This window comes from Meles meles, chromosome 11 (genome assembly GCF_922984935.1).
Source record: "Meles meles chromosome 11, mMelMel3.1 paternal haplotype, whole genome shotgun sequence".
NCBI classification, from domain to species: Eukaryota; Metazoa; Chordata; class Mammalia; order Carnivora; family Mustelidae; genus Meles; species Meles meles.
The window spans coordinates 7388267-7408367 of NC_060076.1; the positions used below are offsets into that span (position 1 = coordinate 7388267).

General features: G+C 58.4%; 2 protein-coding genes across 2 annotated transcripts in view; both read left to right on the plus strand.

Moving 5' to 3' along the window:
* FAM102A (family with sequence similarity 102 member A) overlaps positions 1 to 12794 on the plus strand; it is a 33402-nt gene extending 20608 nt beyond the window's left edge. The window contains exons 2-11 of the mRNA XM_046022474.1: positions 860 to 980; positions 1215 to 1244; positions 3308 to 3424; positions 5538 to 5584; positions 5710 to 5846; positions 7528 to 7632; positions 7719 to 7911; positions 8361 to 8482; positions 8583 to 8652; positions 10007 to 12794. Of these exons, the coding sequence (XP_045878430.1) occupies positions 860 to 980; positions 1215 to 1244; positions 3308 to 3424; positions 5538 to 5584; positions 5710 to 5846; positions 7528 to 7632; positions 7719 to 7911; positions 8361 to 8482; positions 8583 to 8652; positions 10007 to 10052 (988 nt within the window). The 3' untranslated portion in view covers positions 10053 to 12794. The remainder of the gene's footprint in view (positions 1 to 859; positions 981 to 1214; positions 1245 to 3307; positions 3425 to 5537; positions 5585 to 5709; positions 5847 to 7527; positions 7633 to 7718; positions 7912 to 8360; positions 8483 to 8582; positions 8653 to 10006) is intronic.
* Positions 12795 to 14651: 1857 nt separating this feature from the next.
* Positions 14652 to 18296, plus strand: DPM2 (dolichyl-phosphate mannosyltransferase subunit 2, regulatory). The gene is made up of 4 exons (XM_046021719.1): positions 14652 to 14731; positions 14986 to 15075; positions 15905 to 16007; positions 16702 to 18296. The coding sequence occupies exons 1-4, from the start codon at positions 14729 to 14731 to the stop codon at positions 16758 to 16760; spliced, it is 255 nt and encodes an 84-aa protein (XP_045877675.1). The 5' UTR covers positions 14652 to 14728; the 3' UTR covers positions 16761 to 18296.
* Positions 18297 to 20101: the final 1805 nt, after the last annotated feature.

Sequence of the window (20101 nt, forward strand, 5' to 3'; positions counted from 1 at the left end):
AACTTGGGCTGAAGACCAGCTCCCCACTTACCATCTGGGAAGCTGAGGACCCCAAGTTGGTATCTCAGGCTGGTATGGTGAGAATGAAGCATGCGGTACTGGGAGCCCACGGCTCGGGTTCGGGTCCCTGTTCTGCTGTGCGTGCAGTGGGCCTCGGGCCAGCATCTTGGCCCCAGCTCCCGGTGTCTGTGAATGTGGGATTAGCCTAATGGCAGTAGCTGTTCCGGACGGTTGTTGGAAGGATTGGCGTGATTGTGGGTCTCTGGCCCTTGGAGCAGTGCCGCCAAAGTGCCGTGAGTGCTGACTGGCACAGGGGAAGCGGGATATGAGCCTTAGACGGTGTTACTGTTACTGTTACCCTTGTTGTTGTTGTTCCTGGTATAGAAGGGTCTCCTCAGCCAGACAGTGCTGAGTGGAAGGCCAGCTGTTTCCTGACTGGGTGGCACTGAGCGGTTTACCTCACTTTTTATCTGTAAAATGGGCTCTGGGGCCAGTTTGGGACGACTGTTGTGAGGGTCGATTGAATGGCAAGGGGCCAGGGAGGTAATGGCAGAGGAAGGAGCTCCCCAGAGCCACAGAAGAAGGGTGAGAGGGCAGTGCTGGAAGCAGGGGCAAGGAGTAGCCTCCCCTCTGCCTGACCTCACCCCTACCTTGTGTTTTTTTCATTTTTTTATTACTTTTTTGTTGTTTTTACAACACTACACAGGCATGCCCTTTTTATGAAAATACAGTCACTTTGGGATACAAAGTAAGAAGTGAGAGCTCTGCTGCTCCTCTGTCTCCTCCCTAAAGGCCCGTCCTGTCGCTGATACCTGTGTTCACCTGCCTGCTTGTGTTCCCCGGTCTGTCTGCCCTGCAGGGAGGAGGTGCAGGAGAACTGCGTGCGGTGGCGAAAGAGGTTCACCTTCGTGTGTAAGATGAGCGCCAACCCGGCCACTGGCCTGCTGGACCCCTGCATCTTCCGCGTGTCGGTGCGCAAGGTGAGGCTTGGGGGCTAGGGCTGGGGGCTGTGGCCCCAAGGCCAGTTTGGGGGTGTGAGGCCACCAATCCAGCCCCATCCCCTGCCCTGTCCCCTCCAGAGGGCAAGGAGTGAGCCCCTCTGCTCCTTGGCTTGACTTATCCCCAGCAGTGAGATTCGGGGCGGAGGTCCTGGGGAGACACATGAGGTCCCTTGGGTTCTGTAGTCACGCCGCTGCTTCTGTCTCTCCCTGCAGGAGCTGAAAGGCGGGAAGGCTTATTCCAAGGTGAGTGGGGCTGGGAAGGGATAGTGAGATAGATTAGGTGTGGGAGAAGAGCTTCGGCCCCTCGCTGCACCAAACAGAGCAGAGCTGCACTTCGCTCTGCAGGAGATGTATTCTTCCTTAGAAGTGTCTTTATTGATAGTCTTTGCATCTAGTGCAAAGCTACCCTGGGCTCGTCATAACACAAATGGTACAGAAGTTCAGAGTGGAATTTCCACACCCTCCTCGGCAGCCTTCCTCCCCGGACCCTTAGAAGTGTCTTTATTGATAGTCTTTGCATCTAGTGCAAAGCTACCTGGGCTCGTCATAACACAAATGGTACAGAAGTTCAGAGTGGAATTTCCACACCCTCCTCGGCAGCCTTCCTCCCCGGACCCCATCCTTGGATTCGTTAAGGTCTTCCCAGACCTTTTAAGGAGAAGAAGATTATGATGTATGCACAGAGCAGCGAGTCAAACCCACGCGCTTGCGGTTTGGAAGAACGGAAAATGAGCACCCCGTGTGTGGACTTGTGTGCGCGCAGACAGTAGGCTTCTTACGTACACAAAAGGGACTTGTTCTAAACAGATTCTGCAGCGTGGTTTTCACTTGCCAGTATGCCGTGGGCACATTTTCATAGATCCCTTTTGCTTTCTAATTGTGGCCGTGCCCCCCTGTGCGGCTGGGTGGTGGGCACCCAGCTGGTCCCCTGCTGTGGCCCATCTGTGTTGTTGCCGTCTGCTCGGCACCCACGGGGACCAGTGGGAGAGGGCGGCTCAGCAGGGGTTGCCTCTGGCTCTGAATGAGCCTGCTCTGCCCTAGACCCCCTTCTTGGTGGGGGTGCACTGCCCACCCTCTGTGGCCCCTGAGAGGCAGCCTAGCAGCAGGCGGTGGACTCAGGATGCCCAGAGGGGAAATGCCTTTGCCTCACCTTGCCCTGTGTGGAAGGTGTGTCCTTTCCCACTGACCAGAGCTCAGAAAGCTCTGTGTTCTGGGCCATCTGCTCTGCCCCGGCCTGGGCACTGGTGGTCCTCTCCAAAAACAGAGGGCAGGGTGGCTAGAACTGGGCTGTGGAATGTGCTGCCAGAGTGGAAATTTCTCCTCCCGTGAAGTCACATAGACACAGACCGCTGCGGCCTCCCACCTCCACCCAGCGGGTACTTACCAGGCGCCCGGCACAGGTCAGACCTGCAGGCCCTTCCCTTGTGTCCTGTGAGCAAACACCCATGACAGGCCCTGCCCCCATTCTCCAGGGAAGGAAGCTGGGGCCCAGAGGGCAGCTAGTTTGGACACTGGTTGGGCCTGGTCTTGGGCTGTGTGGGGCCCTGGGCAAATCACCCCCCCCCCCGGAACCTTAGTTTCCTTCCCTGCCAAATGGGGTCCTTCTGACTCGATGGCAGGGCTGGGATTTGAACCTGCCAAGTCTCTGATTCTGCCTTGTGTGCGCCTATACTCTGCGGTGGAGATTTGCATGTAGTAGGTGCTCAATAAATGCCACCTGTTGGTTTGGTTGTCCTAATCCCAGCACCCTCCCACCTCAACTCAGTTTCCTCCCCCAAGGTCTGGAGACCTGGCTTCTTTTGAAGGCTTTCCCAGCTCCTATACCCTGTTCTCGAATGTGCTACCACTTCCCTCTGCATCCCTGGTGCCTCTGTCTGCGTCCCAGGAGCAGCCAGGTGTTCCCACCAGCCCCTCACTCCAACCGCCGTGAGGCCCTCCTGCCCGCCCCCACCCCCACACCGAGTTCCCACGGGCTTTCCCTCCCCCGCTGCCTGCTGGCCTGGCGGCTCCCACAGCACAGCCTTGTTTCTCAGGGAACAATGCCTCTGTGTCACAGACAACAATGTCCTTTCATCTCAGGCGCTGCCCCAGTGCACGCTGGGATGTGGCACAAAGGGCGCTTTGTGTGGCTCAGGGATGTGAGCTCCAGACCAGCCTCTGTCCTTGGGTGCCATTATGCAATACTCAGTCCGGGCTGTGGGGTGGGCCCCAGGGATCTGCCTCCCCACCACCAAGTTAACCCTTGTGCCACTTGCTGGGCGCCCACGTCTCCTGCAGTCTCCCACACTCTCTTCTGTCCCTCCTAGCTGGGCTTTGCCGACTTGAACCTGGCCGAATTCGCAGGCTCAGGCTCCACAGTGCGCTGCTGCCTGCTGGAGGGATATGACACGAAGAACACTCGGCAGGACAACTCCATCCTCAAGGTACCAGAGCCCTGCCCCTCTTTTGTCCCCTCCCACAAAGGGGCGGGGGCCAACTTGCTCCTCATCAGAGTCCCCTGGAGGGTGGTTAAAAATACAGAGGCCCCTCCTAGACACTGGAAAGATGTGGTCCCAGGGCCAAGAAACCACCCTTAGAAGCCTGGTGCTGCACTGGCCTCATTTCCCCATCTTTAATGCGGGGTCCGAGTGCATCCCGGCAGTCTCTCCAAGGGTTGGCTGAAATGCGCATCCCTGAGCGCTCACCCCCTCTCATCTCCTGGTGCCTGACAGCAGCCCCGTGGGGTGTGGTGTCTGCTCTGGGACCCGGTTTTGCATAGGAGGGGGTTGAGGCACAGAGGTTAGATAGATCATTTGCCTGGGGTCCCAGGCAGAGGTGACACTTGACCCCCAGCTGTTCAGCTTCACAGTCCAGCTCCCAACTATTGCCCCATGTGACATGAGGCTGCCCGAGCTTGCAGGGGAGGATCAGTGAGTGGAAGAACCGGCCGCCCCTCGGCTGGGGCAAACCGGTGTGTCTGCTCCTAGGGCCCAGCCGCGTGCCCCCTTCCAGCAGCCGGGCCAGCTCCCTCCCTCCGGGCCGCTGGCTCTCGGGCCTCTCAGGACAGAGGTATCTGGGCGTCCGCCACTACCAGCACGCCTCTCTTCCTGTCCCCCACCCTTCCACCTGGCTGAGAAAACAGCCTTGGTGTAACCACACCTCTATGAGCTGACCCAGAGGGAGCAGCTTGTGCCTGAAGCAGGCGGCGGACGGCGGCTCTGCAGCTTCCTGGACCCTTCGCAGAGGAAACCAGAGGCACCCAAAAAGGCCGAGGCTAGTTTTGGTGGGGGCTAGGGCCTTTCGGTCTCGCCCCAGTGACCCTGTGTACCCAAGGCAAATCACGGCGTGAGAGGGCTCAGTGGCCTCAGCTGCAGGGGCAGCTCCCCCACGTCCTGTCTGCAGCGTTGTGGGCCCTCACTCCCCTGGAGTCTGAGTGCCGCGTCCCTTGTCTGCAGCCTGGGGCCATCCCCCACTTGTAGGCTGCTGTCACAGCCAAATGAAATAATTCAGTTAAAAAAAAAAAAAAAAAAGCCTCAGGAGGCACCTGGCTGCTCAGTCAGTAGAACATGCGACTCTGGACCTCATGTCATGAATTCAGGCGTCACGTTGGACGTAGAGTTTAGTTCCCCAAAAACGGGGCGGGGAGGTGCCTGGGTGGCTCGGTCGGTCAAGCATTAGACTCTTGGTTTCAGCTCAGGTCATGATCTCAGGGTCGCGGGATCGAGCCCCATGTCATGCTCTGCCGTGAGCGTGGAGTCCGCTTGAGTTTCTCTCTCCCTTTCCCTCTGCCCCTCCCCTTCTCGTGCACATTCTCTCTCTCACTCTTTCGCTCTAAAGTAAATAAAATCTTAAAAAGTCTCAGCCCAGTGATCTCCATTTTTGTCAGTGGTGTCACTGGGATATGAGCCCCCATTTCCTGTCCTATCACCCATTTCCTGTCACTCCATCTCAGCCCAGACTTGGGGACCCAACCCTGCCTTGTTCGGACCACTGCCGAAATCTCTGCCCAAAGTGGGTGGCTTCTTGCTTTACTTGACTCAACAAAGTTTCACCCCTCCCCCCCCTTGTCGGACTCTGTGTGCACCCCATCTCCCACCCCCGTGCCCTGTGTTATACCTGGGGAGCCCCTCCCCACCCGGGTGGGCTTTGTGAACCTCCCTCCTACCTGCCTGCTGTTGTGGAGCTCGTGCGCCCACGCCCACTCTCAGGCTGTGAGCAGAACCTAAGACTGGAGAGGGACTATGGCCTCTCTCCTAGCAGTGGTTCTGGAGTAACAGTTGCTCACTTTTTCTGCCTGCGCTGTGTGCCGGGCACTAAGCCACGCAAAGCGTCATCTCCCCTTGTCCACTCCACTATCCCAGGAGCCAGGTGTCAGGATTGGCCCTTGCTTCCACCTAAGGAAACGGGGGCTTAGTGCGTTTCCATGGCTTCTCCAGGTCCAGCAAGGGGCAGGGACAGGATCAGAGTCCAGCCCGTCGGCAGCCAGAGGAGAGGGGCCACGGGGAGGCACCCGGGCTGCAGGTGGGTACGGTGTGGCTGATTTCTCCCTCTGTGCAGGTCACCATCGGGATGCTTTTGCTCTCCGGAGACCCCTGCTTTAAGACGTGAGTGTGGGTGCAGGCTGGGAGGGTGCCTCACAGGGACTCTTCCCTCCTCCGGGCTCTTGGGCTCCTCTGTCTTTGACCCCCGAACGTGGGGCACCCCAGTCACAGCCATCTGTGCTCCCAAGGCCACCGTCGACCGCCAAGTCCATCTCCATCCCGGGTCAGGACTCCTCCCTGCAGCTGACGCGCAAGGGCGGTGGGACCAGCAGTAGTGGCCGTGGCAGCCGGCCCCCCAAGACGAGGCCCTCCGTCCTCAGCTCAGGTACCATTCCGCACCTGCCCTCCCTGTGCCTCCCCATGGCCCAAGGCTCGTCTCCGTCTCCCCAGGTCCCGGGGAGGATGCTTGCTGAGCACAGGTGGTGGGATGGTGTTTACGTCCATCGTGCTTCCATGAGGCCCACATCTGAGCCCTTCCCACAGGCAGGGCACCATGCTGGGCCCCAGGGTCACAGCAGCGCCCTTACCTTGAGGCCCCATCTTGCAGGAGAGACAGGAGTCAATCACACAGTAAATAAGTCCGCGTCACCTGCAGGTGGGACAGGAGCGGTGACTGGCACTGAAGGGCTGGCACTTGAGCTGAGCCAGAGCTGTGGGGCAGGGTTCCCGGCAGGGGGATGCTGTGCCGCATGCCTGGCTGTCTTGCCTGTCCGGTCTCAGCATCCATCCCCACTGCTGACTGGCGGGGGCAGCAGCAGCCCCTGCAGCCTGGGCTGCTGTGGAGCTGAGCCGAGCGCACGAGTGTGCCCTTGCCTGGCACACAGTTTGTACTCTGTGTATTCTCTGGGTATCTCCCAGCGCTGGGTTTCTACTAAACTGTCATCATTATGAACATTATAAAAAATGCAGAGGAGACAGCATGGCAATTAGGGGGAAGAGGTGGTCCAGGAGAAGGCTCCAGCCTCCCCCGCCGCCCCCGTACTCTGTCCCGGGGGGTGGACTCAGAGCCGGGAGGCACAGTGCCCCCGAGCTGATGAGCGAGCCGGGCGGCACACGCCACCCTAATTTGCACAAGAGCAATTAGAGAGGACGCAGGACCACGGGCGAACAGCTACCTTCCCAGGCAGTGTGGGGTTTAAGCCCCCATATGCCTCTGTGACTGGTTTTCTAGCCCTCTTCTCCTGCAACCCCCGCCCCTGCCCCGTAGAGCACCTGTCTCGAGAAACTCTGTGCTTTGGGTGGGGACCCAGGCAAGCCTGGGGGCCAGCCTGTGGCCTGGTGTGTTCTTCTCTGAGGAGGGGGATGGATGAGATGAGCTCTTCCTTCCTATGACCAGAACTGGTGGGCAGGCAGGCACTCCTGGGGCCGAGTGGACTACCCCAACACACACCAGGTCCCTTGCGCCTCCTGCTGGCGAGTGCTGGAAAGTTTGTTTTGAAGTTGGGTTTATGGGTGACTTGGGACAGGATTGTTGGCCGTTCTCCATTCCCCTTATTCGTTCCACACTGACCTAAGCCCATTCAAGGCTCAGGGCCTTTGCTTCTGCTGTTCCTTGGTTTGGAAGGCCCCTTTCCTGATGCCTTCTGTGGCTCGTTCCCTCCCATGCTTCCAGGAGGCCTCCCATTAAGGCCACCTCCTAGAAATCTTCCCTGATCCCAGACTGGGTCAAAGTCCCATCCACACTGCTCCCTGCTGTGTACCACTCATCTCCGGCGTGGTTAATTGTGGGTCATTTTTCATTCAACACTCTCCCTTCCCGCTGGCCTGCGACACCCCATCTCCTATTTACAGCATGCTGTGCAGAGGACGTCCTCACAGATATTTGTGGAACGAACAGACCTGGGCTGCAGGGGTGGACTGTGGAGGGCGTGGGGCCTCCGTGTTTGTCTGTAAAACGGGAAGCACCTAGCGTGCCCCCCTCCGCCCCCCGCCGACTCCGTGAGCGGCCATGTGTGGATGGCCGGGGCCGGCCCCGCCGCTGAGCGCGCCCTCTCCCCGCTCTCCAGGGGTGCCAGAGGAGCCCGAGCAGAACCTGTCCAGCCCGGAGGAGGTGTTCCACTCCGGCCACTCCCGCAGCTCCAGCTATGCCAGCCAGCAGTCCAAAATCTCCGGTGAGTGCCCGCCTGGCCCCGTGCCCCCCAGCCTTCCACAGGCCTGGCCGGTCCCCCACTGACGGGCCTCCCCGCGTGCCCGCCAGGCTACAGCACGGAACACTCGCGCTCCTCCAGCCTCTCGGACCTGACGCACCGCCGCAACACGTCCACCAGCAGCAGCACCTCCGGTGGCCTCGGCATGACCGTGGAGGGCCCCGAGGGCAGCGAACGCGAGCACCGGCCCCCCGAGAAGCCCCCACGGCCGCCACGGCCCCATCTGTCTGACCGCTCATTCCGGTGAGCAGCGCTGCCCCGTGCTCCTGGAGAACGGGCCCCTCCTGGGCACCCGCGGAACCTCTGCTTCTTCCCTGTAGCACGGGGACAACAGGGTCCCACGTCAGAGAGTTGGATGGCGATGATTCAGCCGGTGGGCGGACACGAAGGGCACAGCCTGGGCCTGACAGACACGCGCTGTCGGGGGAGGCTTCGTGACCTAGGTCCCCCGTTTACCTGTGGCATGGCCTCTCAGAGGCTCAGGTCAGCTAACCTGTCAGGGCCTCCAAGTCCTCATGCACAAAACCAGGTCGTGGGCCCTGGCCTGGGGACTGAGGAGAGGGCTCCAAGAGCAGGACAGAATAGGTTCTCACATACACGCAGAGCAGCCTGAGCTCTGTACGGGCTTACCATGGTCGTCCTTGTACCTGTCGCCAGCTGGACTGCTGTGACTCTGCTCTGCCCCACCCCAGGAGGAAGAAGGACTCCGTGGAGAGCCACCCGACCTGGGTGGATGACACTCGGATTGACGCAGATGACATTGTGGAGAAGATCATGCAAAGCCAGGACTTCACGGATGGCAGCAACACCGAGGGTAAGTTGCAGGAAGGCCTGGGGGACGGTGCTGCCTGTTCCAGGGCCGCCCCAGATGCCCCTGCCCCACTCAGCCTCCATCCTCCCCTGTGTCCCCACAGACAGCAATCTCCGGCTGTTCGTGAGCCGCGACGGCTCCACCACGCTGAGCGGCATCCAGCTGGCCAACAGGTAGGGGGCGCCGTTTGGGGATGGGTCCCTAGGGTGGCCATGGGGCTCCGTGCTGAGACCACGGGCATGGTAGACGCCGACCTGGCTTTGGATAGCTGTTCCTCCCACCGCAGCATCACCTGGGAGCACTCACTCCTCTCTCAACCTCAGTTTCCCTGCTTGTCGGATGCCACGGACCACACCGTCTCCTGTAGAAACCTGGGACAGCAGCCTGAGGTTGCTTCTCAGGGTTCCCAGGGTAGCTTGGAAAGGGCCTAGCACAGGACCTGGTACACAGCCTGGGCTTTACCCGGGACCGTGCTTTTCCCTTCCTTCTGGATCTGGGAACTCCTAAACATGATGACGACGACTCATTTAATTTATGGAATAAATATTTGTTGAGCACCAGCCACACACCAAGCACTGAGCTAGGCGTGCTGGGGATACAGCAGCGAGCAACCCAGATTTGTGCCTGCGTGATATTTACATATGAGGGTGCGGTCGGCCGAACCTGCTGCTTCCGCTCGAGTTTGTAGTGTGTCCACTGCCTCACTGAGTGAGTGCGTAGAGGAGCTGTGCCGAAGCTGCAACCCCTGTTCCCCTGGGGCAGCCAGGAAATTAGATTTAACATCTAATGCTGAGGGCATGGGGGGCTGGGGTGGTGTTGGTATGGAGACTTGGCTCGGTGAGTCTGGGGCATAGAGTCCCAGCCTCCCTTCTGGTGCTGCTATGCTGACACCTGCTGGCCAAGGCTCAACATTGCAGCCGCCCTCTCCCTGTGACTTCCTGGGCTGTCCCCCCAGAGGTGGGCAAGAGGAAAACAGAGGACACCTCCTTGGAGGTTCACACACCCCTCCCTCGCCCTCTATGACAGTGAGGAAACGGGTTCAGGGGATGGGAGAAACCAGTTTCATCAGGAGCAAGGTCTTAGCAGAGCTGCACGCTGATCCCTGAAAGTCCATGACCCCGTGGGTGGGTCTGGCTTCAGCAGAAAGAAGGGCTCCCCAACCTTCTGTCTTCTTGGTGAGCGTCATCACCCCTCTGTCTTCATCTGTCAAACGGGGCAGGATTCAGTCCTTGCCTGCCAGGGCTGCCATGAGAGTGGGTGCAGCACCCATCTCCGTGTGAGCAGCCACTGGTGCTCAGGACGGGCTCAGGCACAGCTTGCATCAGCCTGAGACCCCACAGGCTTTAGTACTTAGCATCTGTGTTGCCCTGGGCAAGTGACTCGACTTCTCTGAGCCTCAGTTTACCCCTCTGGGAAGCAGGGCCAGTTAGTTCACAGGGCCGACTTGTGAAGTCATTCCCAGGGCCTGTCCCAGAAGAGCAACAGGGAGGACAAGCTGACCTGGTTTTCTCCTTTCCTCCCCCACAGGGTCTCCTCTGGGGTCTATGAGCCTGTCGTGATTGAAAGCCATTGAGGAGCGGGTGTCCACTCTGGAGAAGGGCCCTGCCTCTGCGGGCATCCAAGCCCGCATCATTCCACGAGGGACCTTCCCCTTCGGATCGTCACCCGCACCGCATCTCATCTGTGCCTCCTCCATGCACTCCAGCCCCGCTCCTGCCCCAAAGTATCATTCCATTGTCCTCCCATCCATCCCGGGACCCTCCTGGCCTGCCAGGCCCCGGGCACCACTGTGAATATTCTCCTCTGAACCACTAGGGGGCAGGACGTGCAGGTCCATGAAGCAGGTGGACCAGACAAAGATGGCCAGGCCTGCCTCTCTGGAGACCAGTCTGGCCCCTCGTCGAGGACATGCAACAGCACCTACATGCAGGGATGCTTGTGGCCGAGGGGCCTCTTGCCCTGTGTCCCTGCTTACTCCGGGAGCATTGGCTTAGCCATGCCCCAGCAGGGCCTTGCTCCACCGCCCCCTCGCCCTTGGGAGGGCCAGTCCATTCCCAGAATCCCGCCACCACGGCCCTCTGACTGCTTAGTGCTTCAGCTCTTCCTTCCCCGTGTCCCTGGGGACCCGCTGGCGGCCTTCTCCTGGGAACCAAGACCTCAGATCCGTCCACACTCCAGATTGAGACCCCCGCCCCCAAAGAATGTTCTCCTGCTGCCCTGGCAGCCTGCACTTTGCACATGCTTGCCTCCAGCACAGCCCCACCGGCCCTTGTCTGCCTTTCCCTTGAGCCCTCCATCAGGGTTTCTGGGCACTGCCTGCTGTGCGGTCAGCGCCTGCCTCTAGCAGCCCGGCTGGAACGTGGCACTGCGTCTCCCCCGGTTAGCTCTAGCTCGGGCCTGACACCCATGCTGAGCATTGATGGTGGCTCTTTCCTGCTTGGGGCTGGATCCTGAGCAGCTGGTTTCCTAGGAAGCCAGGGAAGGTGCCTCCCAAATCCCTGGAGGTCGGCAGTCAGGCTGGGGCTGGGCTTGGCAAGCAAAGCCCCTTCTCTGTCCCTGCAGGGTCAGCTAGCCCAGGCTGGGGCTGATGCTGGAGAGACAGGTGGGCTGGGACTGGACCAGCCTGGAGCTGGCTTCCTGGCCGGAAAAGCCGCAGCCCTCCTCTGAAAGCATCCCTCTCTCTGGGCTGGGGAGAGGCGGGGAGCAGTCTGGCCCCACCCCCGCCCCTCGCTAAAGCTTCTGCCGTGTCACCCGCCCCCCCTCCCCCTCCGGTCTTCCTTACTTGCTTGAAGGTGGGTTCTGACTGCCCACCAGTCCCTGGACAGACTTCCCTGCCACTCTGAAATTCCACTCATTTTGTGTGAACCCAGCAGGCTGGTGTTTACCTAGTCCTGTATCATTTTTCTTTTTTTTTAATTTCCCCTTTTTTTCCTTTTTTTTTTTTTAAATTTCACAGTTTGGTATTTTCTCCTCCCCCAGGTGAGGGGAGGTGGTTCTGTTCCCTGCCATACCTGCTGGCTGGGTCCCAGCAGGGCTGCGGACCTGGATGGGGGGCCAGAATCCTGGCGCTCTCCCTGGAGGGGGTGTGGGTGCCAGTGGGGTGTCCTCCCCAGGTGGGAGGGCTCCCTGCCCTTATGCTCCAGCTGGTAAGAGTTGGAGCTGCTGTCTTGGAACCTCCTGGCCTTGGGAGCAGAGCATTTCTAGGATTCTTTGTTGTTGTTTTTAATCCCCTAACTCTTAGAAAATGAATGTGCGGAGCTGCCTGCTGAGACAGGACAGAGCATTTGCTGTGGCTGGAGAAGGCTCTGCCTAGCCCTGCAGGTCCCTTCCTGCCTCGCAGGCGTCTGGCACTTTAAAAGGAAGCTGGCCTTGCTGTTTCCAGATGAAGTGACCCCCAGAAGATGGGAGAGCACTCTCCTCCCTTCTGTGTCTGCATGACTTCAGCCCAGTGGGGAAGAGCATTCAGGGTGCATTTGGGATCTGGCTCAAAGTTCTGGGCTTCAGACATAAAGCAGTTAGCTCTGGTGCTGTTGGGGAGTCCCCCAAACCAGGAACCCCAGCCCCACCCAAGGCGTGGTCTGGGATTGACAGTCACCCCAGAAGGACACAGAGCCTGCCACAGCCTCCCCTGCCAGGCCGTGGACCAGGGCAATTGGACTGAGAATTTGACCACATCCAAATTAACACTAGCTGGAGCCAGAGGCCTGGAGCCCCAGCCTCATCCCTGTGTGGGAGCCCTTTCTTTGACCTCTGGGTCCCTTTAAGCTCAGTGAATTCCCGCCAGGCCCACATAGCTCCTGGACTTAAAATTCTATATATAGAGAAAGATAGACTATATTAGAGATATTTTTGGAAAGGAATCAGTCTATGCAATGCCAGTTTGGAATCTTCTTGAAAGACAGTTTAACGTTTTTACTAGGAGATTTAAAGAAAATTAAAGTCTACAATATTTTTAGGTTACTTTTTTTTCTGGTCCCCCCCAAACGGACCACACGGTGTGATCTGCCGGGATGGAGATCCGCCATGTTCTCCTCTCTCTTGAGCTGGGAAATGGGTGGGGTGGGGGGGTGAGGTGGGGTCTTGGTTTTGGCTTTTTGGGGGGTTTTTTTTGTTTGTTTTTGGTCTTTAAAAAAAAAATTTTCCCCTTCCTTCTAACAGAATGTTGCCGCCACCACTACCCCTTATTCAGAGGGCTGTGTTTGTATCTCTGTCCCGGCTTCTGTTGTAGAAAATCACATTGTAAGGGGGAAATCAGCCTAGTGTCAATGTCTTGATTTGGGAAAAAAAAATTAAATGTTGCAGTTTTTGTTTGTTATGGCCTGTTGGGTTTTGTTTGTCTTACCGCATGGTCAGCATCAGAAGAAAGCCGGATGCGTAGGTTGACATCTGGAAATGGGGAAGGATACAGGTGGCCAGGGTTCCCCCGTCCTGGCCGCCGTCACAATCATTACCACCTTTATCACTGCAGGTTCCCAGGGAGGAAACTGAGACCCAGAAGGGTAATTTCTTGCCACCCTCGCACCTACTTACGTAGCAGCTCTGGTCTCAGAGCACAAGTTCTAAGCACCGGAACTTTCCAGCAGTCAGCCTGAGACGAGTAACTGTCTCGGCCTCAGTTTCCTCAGCTGTAAATGGGCCCGTGGTTGAAAGAAGAAAGTGGGTGTACAGTCTGGCACAGGACGTGCTGAGTTTGTTCCCAACTTCTTTCAAGTCCCAAGCCACACTGTCCCCAGGTCTAACCCCCTTCCGGCCTCCAACACTCTCAAGTTACAGGGGAGCCAACAACTTTGCCAAGCTCAGAAAGGCAGAGTCAGCCTGGCCTTTAATTAGCTCAGAAGTGGCAGGAAGCCTCAGCGGCTGTGGACAGGCCAGAAGGGACCAGACCTCCAGGGCTCCTCCCTGCTGCAGCGTGGCATTGTCTGCACCCCTCCTCAGGGCGGACACCCACTCATGGCCCCTTTAAACCCTGGAGTCTGATTTTGAGTCTCTTCCTCTGTTCTGCACAGCACACCTGGGGAGGGGAAAGCTGGCTTCCGGCCGAGCCCGAAGTCTGTCATGAGATGAGAGGGATGGCATTAAGCTGTAGGCCAAGAAGAATTGTTCCTATCAGCTTTGAGGAGTGCAGTCCCCGTAGAGATGGGTCCAGGTGACTCAAAGAGACATGCTGCCAGCAGGAGCAAACCATTCCCGGTTCTAACGCATCTCTGCAAGTGTGTCTGCCCCTCCCCCACTCCCCATGTGGGCACTAGGGATACAGCTGTGACCGCTGACCCTATACCCATGGAGCTCACAGGCCAGATCAACAAGGAAATGAGCTAAGATGATGACAACGTTATCACAGAGACACTCGGGGGGCTGTGGAGAATAGAGGAGGGAACCTCTGCCCAGCTGTGAGAGGGCTTCCTTGGGATGTGTGGCATCCCAGTGAGACCTGATGGTTGAAGAGCAGCCAGCCCCGCAAGCTGTGGGAAGACTGTTCCAGACTGGGGAGGTGACCTGCATGCGGGGGCCCTTCCAATGATCTGTCTGTGCTGCTCGCTGGGCTGCAGCGACACCCAGGGCTCAAAAGGCAGATGGTGAAGGAAGGGAGGGTTACCCTGACCTCATCCCTGCAGTGAAGAGAAGACACTGGAAGGGTTCCCTAGGAAGCCAGGCGATGGTGAGGGCCGCTCCCCTCACAGCCAGTGGGAACCCTCCAAACCCTGAGGATCTGGGCCAGCACCCCCACCCCCACCCCAGGTAGGGCAACAAACACTCTGCACCCCTCTCGACAGACAAGTTGGGGCCTCGGTACTAGAAAGTATGGTCCCCGGGTTCCGATCTCGACTTCACCACTGACTCGAATTGTGATCTGCAAGTCTTCGCCTCTCTCAGAGCCTCATTTCCCCCATCTGAAACCTGGGACCTCTGACCTCCCACGCCATCTGGCTCTGCCTCCTGGGATATTTGGAGATGGACTTTTGCTTCTGGGGCGAGTCCGGCAGGACTGACGCACGAGTGCCAGACAATCTGGGTCCCCATTCGATTCCATTCCCTAGGGAGAGTCGGGGAACAGCTCGACCCACGATACCCTTGGAAACTACATTTCCCGGCATGCGAAGCGGGAGGCGGCACCCTCCTGTCTAGGGACACGTAATGCCGGCCCGCCTAAAGACTACGACTCCCGGCGTGCCCTGCGGCCCAGGGCCTGAAGGTCCCGGATCCGGATCTGGCTGTGGCTTGCGCCTCGGGAGTGGGAACGCGGGAGAGATGGTGAGTTTTGGGCCGAGTGCTTGCGGGGCAGTCTGAGAGGGGGTCTTTCCCGGGAGTCCGGGCTTAGGCACTGGGAGTCCGGATTGCTGTCTCGCGGGCGCACCGTACGAATGAAAACGCCGTGGCCCGCACTCCCCGAGCCTAGAAAGTGATACCGGGTCAGGCCTGTCTCCATCTGTAAGAGCGGAGTCGGGCCGCCAGTAGTGCACCTGAATGGGGAGATCCTTCGTCCGTTGAGCCCTCCTTTCCTCCAGGCCACGGGGACAGACCAGGTGGTGGGACTCGGCCTCGTCGTCGTTAGCCTGATCATCTTCACCTACTACACTACTTGGGTGATTCTCTTGGTATGTGTGCTCCCCCAGCCCCCCGTGTCTGACTTTCGACCCCAGCATCATTTAAGCAGCTGCTATGTACCAGACACTGCCAGGTGCTTTCCCCGCCCTCATCTCCTGAAATCTCCAGAACAGCACTGTGAGGAGGATGGCAGAGGTGTCCCAGCTTATAGATGAGGAAGCTAAAGCTCGGGAAGAAGGGTCGGGCCCTTCACGCTACACTGTGAAGCCCTGTTACTGATTCGCTTTTGCCTGTGCTTGGAGCTCTGGGCCTTCTGGGTCATCCTGCGGGCTCCCGGGCGTGATGAGTGCCCGGGGATCTTGTGAGGGCTTTTAGGACTTTTTTTTTTTTTTTTTCCTTGTGGGAAACTTTGTCGGTTACTGCTTAAGAAGTGCAGTGTGTTTGGAGGGCAAAAACTTGCAGAACTTTGGAGAAATGTTAGTAAAGAAGACCTTGGAGCCTACTTGAAGATTTCCCCTGCACCTTTGCCCCTGTAGGGCTGTGAGTGCCTTAGGGCAAGGCCCTCATCTTCTGTTCATTGCCAGGTCCCCCGCACCACCTTAGGGCAGTCACCAGCAAGTGCACAGTGAACAACTATTCAGTGAGTGAATGAAGGAGACAAACCAGAACACCCCAGAGACCATCATCTTACCCCACTGAGCCACCCAGGCACCCCAGACCATCATCTTAAAGCAGGCCGCTGTCCCAGTGCTTTGACCGGGGGTGGAGGAGTGGTGGGGGGGGAGGTTAGCACCTGAGATGGAGGAAGAGCGGTGTTTGGCCTTGAGAGGTTGGGCCAGGCACGGGGAACACTCACCAGAGCTCTGTCCTCCGCACCAGCCATTCATCGACAGCCAGCATGTCATCCACAAGTACTTCCTGCCCCGAGCCTACGCGGTCACCATCCCCCTGGCCGTCGGCCTCCTGCTGCTCCTGTTTGTGGGTAAGTCATCTCTCCCTCCACCCCAGCAGGTGTCTGGGAATTCCCTCAGCCTTCCAGGCTGCCAGTCAGTAGCCCTTCTGGTCTTCCCCACGCCTCAGGCTCATTAGTTTCGAATGGGATGGCCCTCATGGGGTGTCTCCCTTTCCCCCGCTCCCTCCATCACCACCATCATCATCTGCGCGCGCCTCAGTCACTTTTCACCCCCTTGTCATCACTGGCTCATGATTCCTGTCCCTCTCTCTCTCTCCCAGCATTTATGTGTGGGCTTCCGTGGGGCGGGGACTGTGTCTTCATCCGTATTATTATGTTCTCAGCTCCTGGCCAAGCTGTGGCACTGAGTTGGTGCCCAAGAAAGTGGTTTGGATGAGTCACTTGGATGACCGGGTGGCGGGGTGGGTGGTGGATGTCGAGTAGGCACGTGGGTGGCTGGACAGGTGCACAGGTAGGTGGGTAATTGAGTGGGTCTTGTGCCCTGGAGAGTCTAAAACACGAAGTGTAGCCGTTTGTGGGTCCCCCGCTGGTATTTATTGAATTCATGGGGGTGGGCGGGTGACTTGCTGACTGACCAGGGAGGTGATCGTGGCCTGGAAGGGTGGGTGGGCAGGTGCTTGGCTCCGTGCGCACCTGCCCCATCTGGCCTCCCAGCAGCCCCAAGCCCGGATCTTACTTGGCCTTTCTGGTCTGTGTATTCCAGGAATGTTCATCACCTACGTGATGCTGAAGAACCAGAAGGTGACCAAAAAGGCTCAGTGAAGGCCCAGCGGGGCTGAGGCTGCCGGCCCTTCTTGTGCCTCCCCTCCAGAGGTGGGAGTGCATAGGACCCATCCAGGCACAGCAGCCCCCTCCAGCCTGGCCCCCGTGGGGACCTATCACACAGGCCTGCTCCTTCCCTGCCCAGCCTTCCAGAAGCCAGGAGGGAGGATTACCTGGAAGACATTCTGGCTCAGGGCCTGAAAGATGCTGGTCATCCCCACCTCACCTTCACACTCCCTGTCGCCTTCTCCCCTGGGTTCTGCCCTCTTGTTTCAGATTCCCTCCTGTTACCTGCTGATGTTGGACTTGGTAGGTTCTGAGGCAGCATGAGACCTTTCCCCACATGTCCTGCTCCTCCTCAGGGGTGGCTTTCCCAGGTCTGACATAGCCCAGGCCCTGCAAGGACTTTTGGACCTAGAATGCATAAAGGGAGGACTGACAGGCTCTGGGGTTACCACCAGGCCTCAGGGTCCATTAGGGTGACCACGGTGGGCCCCCAGACCAACTGCTTTTCATAGAGGCCTAGCCCCCCAGCCCGACACCGGTCAGCTGGGGAGAGCTGAGCAATAAACACTGGTGATGTGTTTGTCTCTGTGCCGTCCCTGCCCGGGGAGCTGGGCTGCTCGGGCCCGAGAGGGGCTGCTCTCAGGTCGGGAGACTGGTTAGTGCCGTCAGGGTGCCTCAGGTGCCTCCCAGATTGTCCCCGTGCTAAACCCAGGATAAAGTGGGGACCGAAACAGATGCGGCTCCGGCGGAGGCATGGCAACCTGCCACACACCACAACAGCCTCTGCGGTGCCTGCCCTGCGCCAGCCCAGCTAGCGTGCAACGTATTTTAGGGACCCTTGGGCCAGTCCCCTGAAAGCCCAAGTCCATCGTCTGTCTCTTGCACCCAGCAGGCCAACCTGGCGTGGCTCTGAGCACTGAGCTGCAGGAAGCAAAGCAGGGCTGACTCTCTGCTCAGGCTGACTGGTCTGGCGCAGGCCCAGCCCCATCTCCCCAGCAATCTCGCCACGCCCCCCGCCCTGTGCAGCCAGGTCTCCCGTCCGCAGCACCCAATTTAAGCCTCTTGTCACACCTTGCATGATGTTCACTCTGGTTAGCAGAGACATCTCCCTCACACCTGCCCTGCCCTCACCTGCCCCATCCTCTTCCTGTCCTGCAGGCCAGGCTGAGCTGCCGCCGGGGTTTGGGTTCTGTCCTCTCCCCCTCCTGTAGCAGGAGTATCCTGTCTCTGATGGTCCCCCGCTCTCACAGATAGCCTCTGCGTCCCACCAGCCTCCTCCTCGTTTCCTGAGCATGCCCCAGGCCCCCACATAAAGGACCCTCCATCAACCCAGTAATTCCCTCTAGGTCTCTCCCCCTTGCCCCAAAATGGCCAAATTCCCAGAAGTATCCACACCCGCTGCCCGCAGCTCCTCGCTGTCACTGTGTTCAGCATCACTCCTGAGGGGCTGTACCCACCTGGACCACCGGTGACCCCATGTTGGCCTGTGACATCCCCCTGGTGCACCCAAGATGCTCTCGGTGTCCGTGAGGTCTCATTCTCATACTTTATGTCTCCCGAGCTCCACTTCCACCATGAGATGGGGGGGGCTCCTTAGGACTTGATCACGAGCCTTCTCACTCCACACTTGTCCTTAACCAGGCTCGCCTCCCGACCCCCAACGTATTGCCTGTGCACCAGTTAACTGCCATCGGGTGTCATAATGGCACCTCAAGTTCCTCCTGTCATGATCTGAGTCCTCAGACTTCCCCCTCCCCAGCTTCCCCTCCTACTCCCTTCCATGACTGGCACCATCCTATGGCCCTAACCCCAGCCAGAAGCCTGGCACACATCACTGACCTTGGCTTCCTCCTCCTAGCCCCCATCCACGTGACCCCAGATCCTGTCAATTATCCCCTTTTCTCCCCTCCTCCCACCAGTCACCTTCCTGATGCAAGGGCACCATCCTCTGCCCTAAGTCACTAAAAGGTTCCTTGACCACCCCTCCTCCCCACCCCTCCAATGTGACTATACATGACAACCATGGCCTTTTAAGGACATCGGAGCATCTTTCTCATACACGTAAGAGAACCTGAATGCTTGTTCACTTCTCACTCCAGCTCAACCTTTCATTTCCTGGGATTTTGTGACGCCCTTTGCACACCCTACTCACACTGGTTCTGCATATACATACGGAACACCAGTTTGTGCCAGACACTGAGCCAAGAAAGGAGCCCAGCACGGGTTCCTGCCCTCCTGGTGCTCCCTAGGATGGGGGGAAATGTAATAAATAAATGAACAAGAGGATTTCTGACCCTGTTAGGTGTGATGAAGAAAAGAAAACAAGGTGATGTGATCAGGAATGCGGGTACATTGGGACGGCTGGGTGACTCAGTTAAGCATCTGCCTTCCACTCAGGTCATGATCCCGGGACCCTGGGATGGAGCCCCGTGGCAGGCTCCCTTTTCAGCAGGAAGGCTGTTTCTCTCTTTCCCTCCACCACTACCCACCCTTCCATTTGTGCGGCTTCTCTCTCTCTCTGTCAAAATCTTTAAATTAAAAAAAGAATAGGGGACACTGAATCTGGCAAGTTGACAAGAATAGGTCAAAGGAAAGCCTAGGGGAAAGGCCTTCAAGCAATGGGAAGAGCGCCTGTAAAAGCCCCAGGTGTGAAAGAATTTTATGCCTAAGGACCAGCAGGGGAGCTCCTTGTGGCTAGCTGGTGGGTGTAGGCAGAGTGGTTTGAGACGCGCCTGGGGCCATAGTGAGGGGTATGGATTTTGTTCCAGGGCCTAGGGAAGCCACTGGAGGCTTTAAGCATGAGAGTGACATCATCTGATTTATGCTTTTAAAAGATCACACTGGCAGCTGTGTTCCTCCCTCTCACCGCTGAATCCCCGGGGCCTAGAGCTGCTCCTGCCCATAGTGAGTGATCAAAATAGGCCTTGAATGAATGCATGCCCCGGACTTCCTGTGTGACCTGGAGGTACTCACTTCTCTCTCTGGACCTTAGTTTCCTCACCCGAGGGACAGTGGGTGGGAATTTCACGCCAGAGTGGATGGGCGGGACTTGGATTTAGGTTTCCCGCCTCCCCAAGAGGCCCTGAGTCCCGAGCCCTCCACTAGAGGAGACGGACTGTGGGGTCATCCCTCCGGGGTACCCTAAGCGACGCGCGGCGGCCCCACCCCGGCCTGGACCGTGGTCTGAAGGATGCTGCAGCCCCGGGGGCGGGACCCGCAGGCGATCGCCGGCGCCTCCAGCGCGGATTGGGTGCAGCCGTGGCCGGCACCGCGCTATTGGCCGGTCCGGAAACAGGGGCGGGGACTGGTTCCCGCAGCGCGGCGGCCGGGACGCG

Coding starts and splice junctions, on each gene's coding strand:
- DPM2 (XM_046021719.1), top strand. Junction 15,076..15,904: donor CTACTTGGGTGATTCTCTTG/GTATGTGTGCTC, acceptor CCTCCGCACCAG/CCATTCATCGACAGCCAGCA. Junction 16,008..16,701: donor CCTGCTGCTCCTGTTTGTGG/GTAAGTCATCTC, acceptor TGTGTATTCCAG/GAATGTTCATCACCTACGTG.